The sequence below is a fragment of the Ochotona princeps genome, chromosome 2 (assembly GCF_030435755.1).
Source record: "Ochotona princeps isolate mOchPri1 chromosome 2, mOchPri1.hap1, whole genome shotgun sequence".
NCBI lineage: Eukaryota > Metazoa > Chordata > Mammalia > Lagomorpha > Ochotonidae > Ochotona > Ochotona princeps.
In genome coordinates, this window is record NC_080833.1 from 9960403 (window position 1) to 9977288 (window position 16886).

General features: G+C 51.8%; 1 protein-coding gene across 1 annotated transcript; it reads left to right on the plus strand.

Annotated features, from left to right (window-relative positions):
* The first annotated feature begins 3602 nt into the window (after positions 1-3602).
* SRARP (steroid receptor associated and regulated protein) lies at positions 3603-11755 on the plus strand. Its single transcript, XM_058675739.1, has 2 exons — positions 3603-3703; positions 10650-11755. Exons 1-2 carry the CDS (start codon positions 3622-3624, stop codon positions 11051-11053), a joined length of 486 nt encoding a protein of 161 aa, XP_058531722.1. The 5' UTR covers positions 3603-3621; the 3' UTR covers positions 11054-11755.
* Positions 11756-16886: the final 5131 nt, after the last annotated feature.

The following is a 16886-nucleotide window of genomic DNA, read 5'->3' on the forward strand; positions in this document are numbered from 1 at the left end:
CCATCTGCTGGAGATGTTTGGTTTGCTTCTGCTAGTGCAGTGGTGAAATAAGGCTGCTAGGAACATTCCTGGACAGGTTTTTCTGTAGAAACAGGTTTTCCTCTCCCCAGGGCATATGCTAGAGTGGAATAAAACTCAGGGTGAGGTAGTTACTTTGTCTTTAGTAACTTGGAGAACTGACAAACTGGTTTTGCAAAGTGCTACCCCAATTTACATTCCCACCAGCAATCTGTGGGGTTTCAGCTTATCACCTTTGTTAATACTTACTACTGTCCTTTATTTCATTTTAATCTGCAACCTTCAGGGTAAGGAGAAGGCTCCAGTTACCCTCCCTGTTAGTCAGTGAGAGTCCTCTCCCACTCACTCTTTGCAAACTATATATATATATATTTTTTAACTTGGTATTGTTTTAAAGAGTTATTTATTTTTATTGGAAAGGCAGATTTACAGAGAGAAGGAAATAAAGCAAGTTCTGCTTTCTACTGGTTCACTCCCCAAATGGCAGCAATAGTTGGAACTGAGCAAATTCAAAGCCAGGGACCAGGAGCTTCTTCCAGGTCTCCCACATGGATGCAGAGTTCTAAAGACTTCAGCTGTTCTCCACTACTTGAGCAGGTTGTAAGCCGGGAGCTGGATGGGCAGTGGAGCAGCTGGGACACAAACCGGTACCCATAAAGGATCCTGGCACTTGCAGGTGGAGGATTAGCCTGTTGTTAACCTGTTGAACCATCACACTGGCCCCCTATTTTAAAAAATGTATTTATTATCTGAAAAGCAGAAGGATATTGAGAGAGAGAGAGGGAAAGAGAGAATAAGAATCGGGCCAGGCAGGAACAAGGAGCCAGAGACTCCACCAACAGAGGCCTAAATATTTGGACAACCCTCTTCTGCTTTCCTACTTATGCATTTACAGGGAACTGGATTGGAAGCAGAGTAGCTGAGACTCAAACAGGCATTCATATGGGCTGCCATGTCACAGGCAGCAGCGTAACTCACTGTGCCACCATACTGCTGCAGGCCCCTGTCTGTTCCCCTCCTTTCTTAGTTTCTAGAGGCTGCCTACATTTCTTGCCTTCGTATCTTTGATGTCATGAAATGTGTTTTTTTGTTTTCATGCAGTTTATGGCTCTATGGTTAAAATATTTGGTGTTCTTATTTATTTTCATTCTATTTGGAAGGCAGGGAGAGAGAGAAAGCTAGACAGACAGATCTTCCACCTGCTGGCTTGTTCCCAGTTGAGGCTAGACTAAGCCAAATCTAATAGGCCTGAACTGCATCCGGGTCTCTCCTGTAGGTGGCAGGTGCCCACTGTCTTCTGCATCCCAAGGTACTCATGAACAGGAACCAGGGACTGGAACTGAACTAGACACTCCTAGTTGTGGGCATCCAGGGCAGTGACTTAACTGCTATGCCAAGCACCTGCCCCAATATTCAGCCATTTGTCCTTGGTTCTGACAGCAGCTTTGGAATGATGAATGAGAAAGAGTCTTTTGCTGTGTTGGGGGCTTTAGGACTCGCGAAGTCTTTCCATTCTTCCACATGCTGCTTTATTACCTTCAGTGGGCCGCAGGCACTACAGTTTGTCTTTTCCAAAGCGGGTCATAGAAACTAAACACGCACGCTTTTCACTCTCCGCCTTTCTGACTCGGAGCTAGCCATCAGGAAATTCTCTGCTGGTAGATGACAGGATGCCCACTTCGGCAGGGGTCCATCATGCCCCTACCCAGGGTAAAGGACATGAGTCCTTCAGTCGGCAAGCAGGGCAGTCCCTTAGGAGTAAAGCAGACTTTCTGTCCAATCACATTCCCACTGATTGTCCAGGTTGTAGTGATGTTCACACACTGAAGTCTCCACACAGCTCCCAGGGAACAAAAGTTGGGGTAGTTGAATCATGAAGGCCCCTGGAGAGGCACAGAGCTGCCACTGCCCTCCCTGTAGGCCAGGTATAAGGCCCTGTCCAGCCCAGAGGCTATAGGAGGCTGTGAGATCATTTGATCTGGCCAAAAGTTTGTGACTCCATAGCAGGCTAAAGATGGATGATTTAGCTACTGAGCTATCACACTGGACCCCTGGGCTATTTTTTCTTTTAAGATTTACTTATTTTTATTGCAAAGTCAGATATACAGAGAGGAGGAGAGACAGAGAGGAAAGATCTTCCATCCGCTAATTCACTCCCCAAGTGGCTACAATAGCCAGAGCTAAGCCGGTCCAAAGCCAGGAGCCAGGAACTTCTTTCCAGGTCTCCCATGCGGATAAAGGGTCCCAAGGCTTTGGGCCATCTTCAACTGTTTTCCCAGACCGCAGCAGGGAGCTGGATGGGAAGCAGGAAGGCCGAAACAGGAACCAGTGCCTATATGGGATCCCAGCACGTGCAAGAAGAGGACTTTATTTATTTATTTATTTTTGGGAGAGGACTTTAGTTGGTAGGCTACTGTACTAGGCCCCCTTGGGCTAATTTTTAAGTTGATGGTTTTGAATGACCCATGAATGAAACAGGTTCCCTACCCCAGCACCTTGCCCCACATGGGACTATACTTGTGTTCCTGGTGATGCTTTTATATTAAATCAGCTGGCAAAGCAGGAAGCTCTTCCCCAAGTTCTGTGTGTCCCTGCAGTGAGGGATCAGATCTGAGGAGGGGCTGTGGGAGCTCCATGCACTTGCAACTTGTGGGTGCCACCTGTAGGGGGGACAGTGATGGAAGACTGAGCCCGCAGCCTGGGGCATCCACGTGGAGAGGGTCTGAGTTGAAATGGGCTGGGGGGCACCTATCTGGTACCCACCCTAGGGGGGTGTGGGAGGGAGCTGCATTTCTGGTGTCAAAAGGGATCTGTGTTTTGAGGGTATCATTGGAGAGGCTGAGCCCAAGGGCCAAGTCCTTCTTCCCTTGCTAATCCAGCCAGGAAAGGTTTACTGACTGAAGGACTCAGGTGCTGACACTCAGCTTCCCCACATGACCAGCGTAATCCCTTCAGCTCAAAGTCTCTTTCTGTAGCTTCACCTGCACAGTCCTTTGTGACCCCTGTCCAGGTGCACAGGCTCTGGGGTTTATGGGGTGTACATGTTGGGGGGATCATGACTCTGCCTACTGTGCATAGTCATACCTCCTTCTGGGAGTGACACTGTTTCTACATAACAGTGCCATGCCAACTTCCCCTTCAAAGCTGTTTCCTTTTCCAATGAAGTCAGCTGGCTTAAGGGACATGTTGGGCAAGCAGCATTCACCCAGTTGTCAGATAGGAGGCAAGCACAGAAGCTGCAGACGTGGCCCAATGGAGACTGAGATTTGGGAAACTGAGGGGTGCATGAGAAGAAGTTTCCAAAAACCTACCCATGTAACCCAAGCCAGGAAGCACTGACGTTGAAAGATTCCGTTTCTGTTTAGTAGGAGGCAGCCCTCCCAGCTACTCAACAATAATCCTGTTGACATAACCAAGTTGATCAAAGCAATGCCTCACCGCCCCGGGCCAGTTCCCGTGGCTCTTTGGTGGAACTCAGCAGATCCGGATCTGGTTCCGGTAAATATAAAAGGCCCGGTCCCAGGGTGGGAGAGCTACATCCTGCAAGAGGCAGGCAAGAGCTGCTTTCCTGCTGCCAGAGCGATGCTGTTGCTGTCTCATCACATGGCTTCCTCTGAAGACTCCAGAGACTGCGGAGCTAACCTCAGAGACCCCAGCATTGGGACACACTTGGAGACCAGCTCTGGTAAGAGGGTCCAGAAGGGAGCCCACACTTAGAGAGAGGCGTGACAGGGGATATGTGGAGTACTGGGGATCTTGTGGCAGACCCCCAACCCTCTCGGGGCAGCCAGGGTGTGGTCCCGTTATTGCCATGTTCACAGCCCCAGCAGCACACAAGCCCCACTGAGCCTGTGTCCTGGTTCACAGCACCAAGTACAAGGGCAAACATGTGTAGCACTCCAGTGAGCTAGCAAGTCATTCTTAAGAGCACAGGCTTTGGGCCAGCACAATGGCTCAGTGATTAAATCCTCACCTTGCAAGTGCTGGGATCCTAAATGGGTCCTGGTTCATGTTCTAGAGGATGGCCCAAAGCTTTTGGATCCTGCACCTGCGTGGGAAACCCAGAAGAAATTTCTGGCTCCTGGCTTTGGATCAGCTCAGCTCCACCTGTTGCGGCCATTTGGGAGTAAATCAGTAGAGAGAAAATCTTTCTCTCTGTCTCTCCTCTCCATCAATCTGATTCGTCTTTCCAATAAAAGTATATAAATCTTTTTTTTCAAAGATTTATTTTTTTATTTTTATTGGAAAGGCAGATGTACAGAGAGGAGGAGAGACAGTGAGAAAGATCTTCCATCCGATGATTCACTCCCCAAGTGAGCCCAACAGCCGATACTATGCCGATCCGAAGCCAGGTCTCCCACACGGGTGCAGAGTCCCAAGGCTTTGGGCCGTCCTCGACTGCTTTCCCAGGCCATAAGCAGGGAGCTGGATGGGAAGCGGGGCCGCCGGGATTAGAAGCGGCATCCATATGGGATCCTGGTGCGTTCAAGGTGAGGACTTTAGCCGCTAGGCCACGCCACCGGGCCCATATAAGTATATAAATCTTAAAACCAAAAAAAAAAAAAAAAAAAGGAAAGAAAGAAAGAAAGAGAGCAAGCGAGTGAGACAGATTTTACATTCAGGTGGATGGCCCTGCCCCTTCTTCCATGCATAAATTGCCCCGGGGCTGGCATCTGAACTGAGCAGTGGGTTCCACCAGCTGCACAGAGACAGGGTCCCAGGGCCCATGATGGACCCTTGTTGGGTTTCTACCTGTCTGTGGACCACATTGCATGGGGTGGGAAGAGTGGCTTCCTGAACGCCCAGCCCCATGAAAAGTGGAGCTTTTATCTTTAAAAATTTGTTATTTACTTATTTGAAAGGTAGAGTGACAGAAAGTGAGAGACAGAGATCCTCAACTGCTATCCCAGACTGCTGGTGGGTCTCAGGCCGGGGTGTCTTCATGCTCAGATCCCTGACTCCAGCCACTGCGTGCATGTGGTGAGCTGTGCCCAGGCCTGCCTGGGCTCCAGGGGCTACTCCCTTCGGAGTGAGTACACTGATGGAGGGAGTCTCAAGGGCCCAGAAGGGCACAGGGCCCACCCGCCACCATCATTGGGCGGGGGATGGGATGGGGAGGGGCGCGACCTTGGGCCTGGGGGCTGAAACTTCCGGCTCTGCCTGCAGGCCACCCGGCCGCAAGCTCTGTGTTTGCTTCTTTGAATCGCTGTTTATGTAGCTCCATGTTGAACCCAGTGTGCTTCTCGGATGTGAATCAATCCTATAGGTTCTCAACGACAGAATATATTTAATTTGAAGAACTTGTAATCACTGAACAATGCTGACCACCGAACACTCGTCCATGCAAAAGCTAAGGCTTGGGGCTTGTCTAGCAGTATCATATCCTATTACCTGACATGGAGGTGAGTCACAAGACAGGTCACATTAGGCAGGACCACGACATTAACTAGCACGCTAGAGAACCATATCTGGGGGAAGATTCTGTGGGGGATATATAGATTCCAAACCCTGTGGAAATACTAGCCCCACTGGTTAGCTCAAGAGTTGGAGTGGTGATGGACTAAGCTGGTGTGACCAAGGAGCCTGCCATCACTCACAGGTGAAGGAACCCACAACAGTCTGGACTGGTCAAGGCAGCAGCACCCGAATGTGCATCCTGAATAGGGCGTGGAGTGGGCCGGGCTGCAATGTCCACCAGCTCATACAAGGCCAAAAGGAAGGCCTGACTATGCTGGACACTGGCCTAAGACCCAATGGCATGTATGAGAACTGGGTCTGGGAGTGGGTCAAGTGGAGGAACTTGGGAAACTTCTGTGGCGGGTCATAGCTCCCACTGGTGAACATGTGGTCCAGACCTTGGGGTCAGACAAGCTGAGAAAATAGCTCCAACGGTTGGCCAATGTGTGAGTTGGTAATGGAGCGGGGCATACCGGGCAGGACTGAGCAAACCTTAGCCCATAAGCAAAATTAGAAACCAGGATGGAGCACAGGGCATGCCGAGCTAGGCTCTTGCACCTACTGGTCTGCGTGAGCCAGGGACACTAAACCACAGTGTCCCACCCTTATGGGATCCCGGCGCATTCAAGGTGAAGACTTTAGCCACTAGGCCATGGTGCCGGGCCCTGGACTTGATTTTTAATACGATTCCCAGGCAGCCACATACACATTCAAGCAGAGAAGGTCTGCTGTGTCGGGTTCTGGGAAGGCAGGTGGCTGATAAGAGGAGGAGACAGGATTTTTTTTTTTTCCAAGAGGCAGAGACAGGCAAAAGGACAGAGAAACAGTTCCATCTGCTGGCTCATGCCCCAGTTATCCACAAGGTCTGACTCTGGGCCAGGCTGAAGTCCAGAGCCAAGAAGTATATACAGGTCTCCCAAAAGCAGTCCAACTACTTGAGCTCTCGCCTGCGGCCTCCCAGAGGCAAGAAGCTGTCACTGTGAATGGAGCGGGCTGTGGAAGCCAGGCACTCTGACATGAGATGCAGGTGCTCAGACCAGCATCTGAAAAAAAAAAGAGAGAGAGAGATTTATTGATTTTTATTGGAAAATCAGATTTACACAGAGTAAGATACATAGAGAGAAAGTTCTTCCATCTGCTGGTTCGTTCCCCAAGTAGCCACCAGAGCTAAGCCAACTCAAAGACAGGAGCCAGGTGCTTCTTCCTTCATGCAGGTGCAGAGTCCCAAGGTTTTGGGCCATCCTGTACTGCTTTCCATGGCCACAATCTGGGAGTTGGAAGGTAAGTGCAGCAGCCAGGATACGAACCACCATCCATATGGGATCCCGTTGTGTGCAAGGCAAGGACTTTTAGCCTTTAAGCTAGTGCGCCAGGCCCAGATCAGCATCTTAATTATTAGATCAAGGGCTTGCTCTGAGCATCCAGGGTTTAAACTTAGATCTGTGCAGTGCTGGATTTAAAAAAAAAGTTTGGGAAGCTGGCATTGTGGCACAGTGGGTTAAGCAGTCTGCAATGCCAGCATCCCATATGGCCACCAGTTGGAGTCCTAGTTACTATGTCTCTAATCCAGTTTCCTGCTAATGTGCCTAAGAAAACAGCAAAGAATGAGCTAATTCCTTGGGCCCCTGCACTCATGTGGAGAGACCCTGACAGAATTCTAGGCTCTTAGTTTTGGCCTGGCACAGTCCTGGCATTCAACTATTTGGGGAGTGAACCAGTGGATGGAAGATTTCTCTGTCCAACCTTTCTGTAACTCTGCCTTTCAAATGGATAAATAAGTCTTTCAAGAAAGCAAGATGTATTTTTTCTTTTTTTGAAAGGAAGAAAGAGATAAGAAATTCTTCCACCCACTAGTTCACGTCTCAAATGTCTATAACAGCCAAGATTGGTTCAGGTTGAAGTCCAAAGCTAAGAACTCAATCTTGCCCTCCCAGGAAGGAGGCAGAAACTCCGAGGGAGACTCGGAATGAAGTTCCTGGCTCCTGGCTTCAGATTGGCGCAGTACTGGCCGTTGCGGCCACTTGGGGAGTGAATCATTGAATGTAAGATCTTTCTCTGTCTCTCCTCCTCTCTGTACATCTGCCTTTCCAATAAAATAAATAAATCTTTTTTTCCCATTTTTTATTGTATTTTTGACAATCTTTACATAGTTAATTAGGGTAAAAAGGTTCAAGGACTACAGGAAAACGGGTAAGACTATCATTTCCACAATGTTTCCTTCATATATCTGAGGTAAGGGGATTTTAAGGGAGAAGCCCCACCCAGTCTCCCACCTGCCCCAGGTCCCTGATATGGGGCATGCTCCAAGGATCCTGCTCAAGTAGTTTTGATGGTTCAACACTTATGAATTGCTGCCAGTCTCTCCAGTGCAAGCACGATGAGGTCACTGAAGAATCCACTGATTGGCATAGTCCATCATAGAGTCTCCATTTGCCCAGTTTTTTACTGCCAACATATAGCTGAGGTGGTTGATTGACTTGTTCTGTCCTCTGTCTTTTCATGGTTAGGGTTCTGAGTCCGGCATTCCGATTGAGAGGATCCCCAAAGAAACTTTATCTGAGGTGAACCCAGACCAGGTTCTTCTATGTACTAGCTAGCATAGGGCCCAGCACAGTCCATCGCCCTAATCAGCTGGTGGTTGCAGTTGCTGGGTTGATTCTGTTTCCAGCCCTGTCTTCCACTGAAACCAATGGGTGTTGCAGTCCAGCCTGGTTCTGCCCAGCACACACTCGGCCCTCACAGAAACCAGTGGGAGCTGCAGCCTAGTCGGAGTGACCCACAATAACCCCCAACATACCCGCCCCCTATCCTGGTTTGCCAGTATGTGCAGCAGACTAGTCCAGTCTGTCCCACATTCAGCTCTCATACATGTCAATAGGCATTGAAGCCTAGTGCAACCCAACCAGCCCGCCTATCCAGCCCTCACGGATGTTGTGTTGGGTGTCTCTCTGTCTAGCCACCCCAGCCCCTGTCCTGGTTTTCATGTCCTCCCTTGGGAGTGGTAACCCAAGAGGGAGGAACCCACTATTCCCCTCCTGGGCCACTCCCACTCCTGGATTATGCACTTTCCAGGTGGTCTTGTGGTTTAACTTGACAGAATTAGCCCCCAGTGCCAGCTTCTGCCAGCTGATGCTGTGGCTAAGCCCAACCAACCCTCACCCACTCTAATTGTAGATTGCACCAGGAGGACCAATCAGCCCAGCCTGGCTTTTCCCTGGTCTAGCACGCATGAGGTCCACAGGTGTTGTATCCCTGCTGCGCCCATCCCAGCTCACGCTCTCCAGTGGGAGTAAATGTCCAGTAGGGGAGCACCCTTCTTATTCCCCCTGCTGGCTCGGCCCCTCTCTTCCTGGTTCTCACGTGTGCTGTTGGGCACTGCGTCCACATCTGGTACAGGTAACCTCACCTTGGCATTCTGTAATGTGCACTGGTTATGGTCGTGACTGAACCAGGGTCGACCCACACTCTGTTCTGGTGCCCGGATTCACCAGTAGATGACATGAACTGATTCAGCCTGGTCTGCCCCTGACCTGTGCCAAATGTATGCCAGTGGGTAACTTTCCATGGCCTGTTCTGGGCTGTTTCCTATCATGCTTCTTGTGCTTACCAGCAGGGACCGTGTCCTGCCAGAGGAGTTGCCCAGGCTCCTCCATCAGAACCCCTCCCAATGCCAGATTTCGCGCATACCAGGGCCAGCCCTACTCAGTTCACCTTCTGTCCTAGCAGGAACAGTGGCTTTTTCTAACTGGCCTTCAACCCAATCTGGTTCTTGCTGTTACATGTTTCAGCTCAGCCACGGCTCGTCCAAACCCACATACACCTCACACATGGTTCAGTAGGGATTGAGACCTAGCCTAGTCCGTGCCACATCTACCCTGGTCCTCCAGAACACCAGATGGTGTTTGAGTCTGGCCCGGCTCGGTGCATCCAGTCTCATTCCACACTTGTGCCAAGGGAGACTACAACTGTATCCTGATCAGAACACAGCCCCCATTCCAGCCAACGCGTCCCATGGTGGGAACCTCAACCCTGCTAGGGTGTCTCCTTAGCTCCCCAGCTGGGTCTGTTCCCAGCCATAGATCATACGCATGCCAGTGTTTGCTCTGACTCAGCTTGGCACAGCCCCTCACCTGTCCTGACCCCTGCCTTAGACACTGTGGTTTAGTGTCCCTGGCTCACGCAGACCAGTAGGTGCAAGAGCCTAGCTCGGCATGCCCTGTGCTCCATCCTGGTTTCTAATTTTGCTTATGGGCTAAGGTTTGCTCAGTCCTGCCCGGTATGCCCTGCTCCATTACCAACTCACACATTGGCCAACCGTTGGAGCTATTTTCTCAGCTTGTCTGACCCCAAGGTCTGGACCACATGTTCACCAGTGGGAGCTATGACCCGCCACAGAAGTTTCCCAAGTTCCTCCACTTGACCCACTCCCAGACCCAGTTCTCATACATGCCATTGGGTCTTAGGCCAGTGTCCAGCATAGTCAGGCCTTCCTTTTGGCCTTGTATGAGCTGGTGGACGTTGCAGCCAGGCCCACTCCACACCCTATTCAGGATGCATATTCAGGTGCTGCTGCCTTGACCAGTCCAGACTGTTGTGGGTTCCTTCACCTGTGAGTGATGGCAGGCTCCTTGGTCACACCAGCTTAGTCCATCACCACTCCAACTCTTGAGCTAACCAGTGGGGCTAGTATTTCCACAGGGTTTGGAATCTACACATCCCCCACAGAATCTTCCCCCAGATATGGTTCTCTAGCGTGCTAGTTAATGTCGTGGTCCTGCCTAATGTGACCTGTCTTGTGACTCACCTCCATGTCAGGTAATAGGATATGATACTGCTAGACAAGCCCCAAGCCTTAGCTTTTGCATGGACGAGTGTTCGGTGGTCAGCATTGTTCAGTGATTACAAGTACTACAGAGGATTTAAAGGAGTTTGGTATATCAGTCTTATCCATAAAGATCATCTGGTCCCTTTCCTCCAACCTTCTAGGTCTCATTACCCTCGCTTACCTTCAAAGGAAAAGTTGAAACAAACAAACAAACAAACAAACCCAAGTGTCTTCCTGTCTTTGTATCAGCCACTACCCTGTCTAACCCCCATAAGGTGAATGAACAGACAGAGGGAGGGAAACTTGTCTCTTGCCTTTGCCACTGCAAGTCTTGGTCTTTTCCTTCCAGGAGAGAAGCCGAATCGCCCTCAGAAGGCCATCCCTAAAGCTCATGTGACCTTCCTCGTTGACTGCACTCGAGGGGAACGGCTCTTGCTGCCAGCCACTCCCATGGCGCATGGAGGCTGGAGGCCCCCACAAAGCCCTGCTATGCCACCAATGAAGACCTACATGGTGTTCTGTGGGGAGAGCACAGCTCAGAAGATGCCCCTGGAGAGTGGACTCCAGGCTCAGCCGCCGTGCAAAGGGGTTAAGACCCCAGATTCCTCCGCAGTTGGCTCACTCTGCCCCCAGGAGGTTTCAAGTGCCAAGGGGAACCCCTCAAAGGGTGGGCCTGGCAGGTCTTCAACGTGGGGCACAGTCAAGGGCTCGCTCAAAGCCCTCTCTTCCTGTGTCTGCGGGCAGGCAGATTAGTGGGAAGGGTCAGGCCATGGAAAGTGGGCTGCCATCGTCAGGACCAACCTACACTTCCCCAGTCAAGCCAGAGTCTTGGGTGAGCCAGAGAAGGACCCTGGAGACAACCTTTGGGGTAGTGATCCTACTTCTACTCTCATACCATCACCTCCAGCTTGGCAGGGATTAATCCATTCCTGCAGCAAATATGACCAGCATCTTCCCCCACGCCAGGTTCTGGCTGGGGAGTGTATGCTATACAGCTTTCTTGGCAGTAGGAGAAGGGGGAAGGACAACAGGAATCACCCATTAAGTTGATGTTGAACAGCGATGGATGCTGTGCAGGCACAAGTCAGATGCTGTGATGGAACATGCCTGGGGGAAGAACTTTGTGACTGGAATCTAGGAAGAGTGTCTCTGAGCAGGAAATAAAGCATGAACTAACCTAGGAGGGGCAGGTGTTTGGGTAGCCATCAAGATGCCCTTTGGAACACCCACATAATAGAGTGCCTGGATTTGGGTCCTCACTTGGTTCTAAATTCAAGCTTTCTGCTGATTTGCATCCTCGGAGACAGTGGGGGAGAACACAAGTGCTTGGGGCACAGTCCAGGGCTCACTCAAAGCCCGTGTGGGAGGCTTGGGTGGAGTGCGGGGCTCCTGGCTTTAGCCCAGCCCCAGCTGTTGTGGGCATTTGGGGACTGAACCAGCAAAGGGAATGGGAAATCTCTGTAACTTTTTTGAATAAAAATTTAATTAAAAAAATGAAAAGGAGCTTGCAAGAGCAGATGGTCAGGATTCCCCAGGGTGCTAAACGGGTGGTATGCTGCTTGCTGTCATCTTGGTTCCTCATGCAAGAGTGGACATCACCAGCAGGGCACAGGACATCAAAGAGCGTGATTCGCCAGCTTAGCAGTGGTATGAGGTCCGGAGATGCTGGCACCTCACAGGAGAGCCCAGGAGGGCCCTGGTGTCCCAAAGTAGGAACTAGGGGGAGCTCTTCTCTCGGAGGACAATGTTCAGAAAGAAAAGGGAGTATTAAATTCCACTTAATGGAAGTAAGAGTAATAATTGTTTACCTACTGCATGCCAGGCTCACACTGTCCCCAGTGGATACAGAAAATCAGGGAAGGAGGGGTTGGTCTGGTTCCTGCATTCCTGAGCAGGAGTTGGGTCACTGGCATGGCTGTGAGGCTGTACACACGTCTTAGATGAACAGCCTTAACTCCACCTGTGCAGGGAAGGGACTCAATGGCGATTTCATAGGTTTTCACAAAATCTAGTGACCCAGATGCATCTATTGCTTGCTTACTCTGCCAGTAAAATGCCACCCCCACAGGTCTACTGTAGGGGAAAAAACCCTCTGGCTCCTGTGCGTGGGCTTTAACAAGCACAGGAGGCCGAGCCTTCATCTAGGCAAAGGGGCGTGCCGGTGTGACTGCAGACACCATGGCTGTATGTTGGCGATGCATGCGCCGATGGAGTCCTCCCCTCTCCTTACCCCAAGCCCAAACGCTGCGCAGGGATTTGGACCCTCCAGGAAAAGGGAGGCCCATGGCTGCGCACCCAGCTCAGCAACAGCAGGTGTCGCTCTGCCACCACACTGGACAGCCCTGGGTCCAGGGTTGAGCTGCATCAGGATCTGTGACTAAGCCAGGTACTTATGGACCTGCCATCTCAGAATGTAACCGTAGGGGTCCTGATGAGGCTTTAGCAGGGGTCGGGGAGAATCAGACACTTTGTTCCTGCTACCCTTGGTCATTCTTATGGACACCGCGGCTTTCCCTGTCCTGGGAGGTGAGCTGCGGAAACAGGTACCAAGAGAGAAATACTTTGCCCAAGGTCACTGAGTAGAGGTCACTGAGCAAAACACAAATTCACAGCCTGGGCAGGGTGACTGCACACCCTGGATCCTGCTGTGCCCTGTGCATGGTTGTTCAATGAACAAGTGAGGGTAAAAGAGTGCTTTCTAGTGCCCCAGGCACCAGGAAAGTCTTTGGTGACTGGGAGAGTGATATAGAAGTTGGAGGGGAGTGGATGTCATTACACAACGGGGTCAGAAAGGGACAGGCATTTGTGCAGTCCCCTGGGACATGTCGGCAAGAAGTTGGCAGATGGTCCTGAGGGTGCCTCTCCCCCGAATCTAGGTGGCATTAGTGATTTTGCAGAAAGACACTGCACTGGGACCCAGCAGCAGGCAGGCCCTCCTCTGGTGCCTGGCAGAGACCTCCGGCACCGCATTGCACTCCCAGGCTTTCAAGATGGTAGGCCAGGTCAGCTTCCAGTCTCCATAGGTGACCTGATCTCCTTGTGTTTTGTCACAACACACTGTGGAGGAGAGGGTGAGGCTGCTGCTTTGGCTGCGCACATCACACACTGGAGTGCCAGATCGAGTCTGGCTGCTCTGCTTCCTGCGGCTATGCCCAGGTCCTTGGGTCCCTGCCCACCCAGGTGGGAGATTCAGATGGGGTTAGGAGCTCCTGGTTTTGTTCTGGCCCCAGTTTGGGTCGCTACATCATTTGGAAAGAACTTGGGGAGTGAGCCAGTGGATAGATCTTTCCTTCTCTTTCTGTTTCTATGTTACTCTACCTTTCAAGTAGAAAAGATAAACATGATTTTTTTTTTTTTTAAAGGAACCAAGACACAGGATTGCTTTAGCTGTTACAAAAAAAATGTTCCGGAATTGGAGAATGGTTATGGCTGTATGACCTTGGAAATGTTCTCAGCGCCACTGAAGCATACACTAGAAAATGATTAATTTTTACCTTGTGTGAATTTTCCCTCCATGCTAGTAATAAACTCTCTTTAACCCTGACCCGTTTCATGTTTGTATGAAAGCCATGATTTCACTCCTTGTCTTTAAGTACTTTTAACAAAGAAAAGAAATGGGAATAGAGGCAGGTATAGTATGGGAGGTAGAGAAAAACCACAAGAAAAACACAGCTGGAAGGAGACAGTGAAGGAATGGCTGTTCCGAACACAAAGCCCTGTGGGCAGTGGAGTGGAGAGTGGTGAGAGCTGGCTGCCAGTGTCCCTTGGGCACCAGACATCATGCTGAGGCCCCCACAGACCACCTGACTGGCTTAGCCGGTGGCAGATCAGGCTTGGGACAGAGACTTACCTGGCCGTCCCCCGTCCGCCCTCCTCCGTCTCGTCCCTTCCCCTGCCCTGGCAGCCCCCATCCTGCCACCATGGCAGGAGATATGTCCCTTCTAGTTTTCTTTCCCTTCACTCCCGCTCCCGTCCCTACCCGGTTGGAATAAAAGGACCTCCTAAGCACCTTTCTGTGTCTGGGATTTTGGCTTGTGGCAAACCAATTGTGAAAAGAGGGCTTGGCAGGGGGAATTAGCTGTGCATAACAACTGTAAGAACTTTAAGTGCATTTAAAACCTAACAGTCACCATCAGAGAGCTCACTGAACTGGCAAATGCCGTGTGTGATGGTATAGAGGCCGTGCAAAGCACAGTGAGGGGAATTCGCTGCTCAGAGCCACACAGCACAGACGCAGCCCCAAGCTTTGACCCGAGGCAGCCAGGCTTCAGACACACTGCCCCTTCACTCTGTACCAGGCTGGTGGCTTGGCTTTGGAAGCAAGAGGGGCAGGAGAAGGTACTAACCAAATACAGAGCAAGTGTTCCCGACAACCTGGGGAGCCTGCGAGCTGGGATTTGGGGAGCCATGAGGGATGTGGGATTTGCAGAGTGGGGGTGGTACGGGGGAGCAGCTCTGGCCTGAGGCTATGGAGTCTGGGGTCTTCACTCTTCTGGAGGAAGTAGAGGAGGAGGGGCCTGTACAATGAGGGAAACTCAGACACCCTCTGTGCTCCTCAGGGCATCCTCCTCCTTATCCAGACCCTCCCAAAAGTCTTCAGCCTCAAAAATCCTCAGTCATTTAAATTCCCTCTGGAAAAAAATTAAAAATAAATAAATAAATATATACACTTCTTCTGGCTCCTTTCCAGGTCCACCCCAAAAGCTGCAAGAACCCCTTCCTCCATATAAAGGCTCCGGGCGGGGGATGTGAGGCTGTGCTTCCTCAACTCCCTGGCAGGCTGATTTGGAGAAAGGCTCAAATCCCAGCCTTTCCACTTCTGAGCCAGCTGGCTTTGGGCCAGCTACTTGCATTCCCTGAACTAGGCACCCTTCTGCGGAGGACAGCAGCCCTCCATAGCAGGAGTGAGGTGGGGCGGGCAGCACGCCTTTGGGCACACACTGGGCATGATGAATGGAGCCTCAGGACTCACTCTTCGAGGGCTGGGGGTAGGGAGCACGGTGCAGGGCCAGTGTCCAGGCCTAAATTTAGCCTCAAAGGAGTGGGGAGCACACCCCCCCAGACAAAGCACGCTGGCGCCCAGGGGCGGAGCCGACGACAGGTGGGGCCATGTTTCCCCTTTCGCGCCCGGCGCGGGGTCACCTTGGCGGTCCCGCTTTCTTTATCTGATTGCTGGGGTCCCCCCTCTCCCCGCACAGCCCTCATGTCCTCCTCCACTGCCGCCAGCGGAGGAGATCGCTAGGACCAAAGGTGTTCACCGCCCTCCCCCCACAAACACACAAACGCCTCTTCTTTTCCAACGCGGATGCCAGCGGCCCAGGACAGGGGCGCCGCATTGGGGTCAGGACGTTACGGTGAGCTTGCCTGGGGATGAAGGGGGTGGGGGAGACACCGCCCCTCTCCCACCCCTGCTGGGGTAGTCCATGAGTGTCGGGCTGCAAATAGCCTGTGGAATCAGTGAGTCATGGAGCCTGGAAATACCGCACCCCGTTACCCCCACCCAGACTGGTTAGGGGGTTGGAGCGTCTGCAGCTCAGATTTCAGTAGTGCTGCGGGTGTGCAGGGCGTGTCCCCCCCCAAACAGTGAACACCCCTCCCCTGGTGCCACTGGGGTCCCAGCAGGCTGCACCCTTGGGTGCTCAGCCTCTGTCAGCCCCAGAGCTCTAGTTCCATACAAAAAGGACTTCCAGAGGGAAGGGACCTGGTGTAGCCTGGCTGCCCTTGAAGCCGGTGCCTGGCACCATGCCTGGCACACTGTAGCCAGACAATACATGTCTCAGGAGTGAATGGATGGCAAGACAGGTGAGAGAGAGGGACGGCAAAGTTTCTTACCACTGCCATCCTGGGGTTCCTGCCCAGGTGGGTCAGGGGAGCCATAGGCACATACAGTTTCTGTGAGGGCTTAGCTGGAGCTGGAGTCTTCCCTCCTCCTCCCAGACCCCAAATCCCAGTAAGGGTGTGGCTCTTTATCTTGGAGTTCCCCAGCTCAGCTGTCTCCAGCCCCGTCCCAAGTAGAGACTTCAGCCAGCGATCCCAGGAGACTGGGACCATCCTTTATTGTGTGTACAGTTTACAGCACACCCCTGTCCTCCCCCACCCCCAAGGGCCCCAGAGCGGCTGGCCCTGCTACTTGGCCTGGGGACCCCAGCCACCTGGGAGACATCCTCTTCACCCTGCATCGGTATGTGGGAGGCTGAGCACTGGGCTCGGTCAGGGCTCCGCAAGGTTAAGATTGACCTGGATGGGGAGGGTGGTCAGGGAGATGATTTGGGACACTTCCTGTGTTCCCCATGTCCCCCCAACAGGACTGCATGGGGCAGAATGAGGGGAGATAGTTCCCTCAGGGCACATAGGCAGGGGTATGGACAGCTAGTGTCCTGAGTTCAGCTCCAGCCTTAAATGACAAGACCTAGTATCCCCCTTGACAACAGCAGATGGTAAATATGCTCGTAGGATGCCCTGGCCCTGACCGACAGCAATGCTAACATCTGAAGGGCAACGTTAGGTGCGTGTGATCCATCTACCAAGCCTACAGTCATCAGTCAGGAAAGGAGAAGGGTGGTGACCCAGAGAAGACTACATAAAA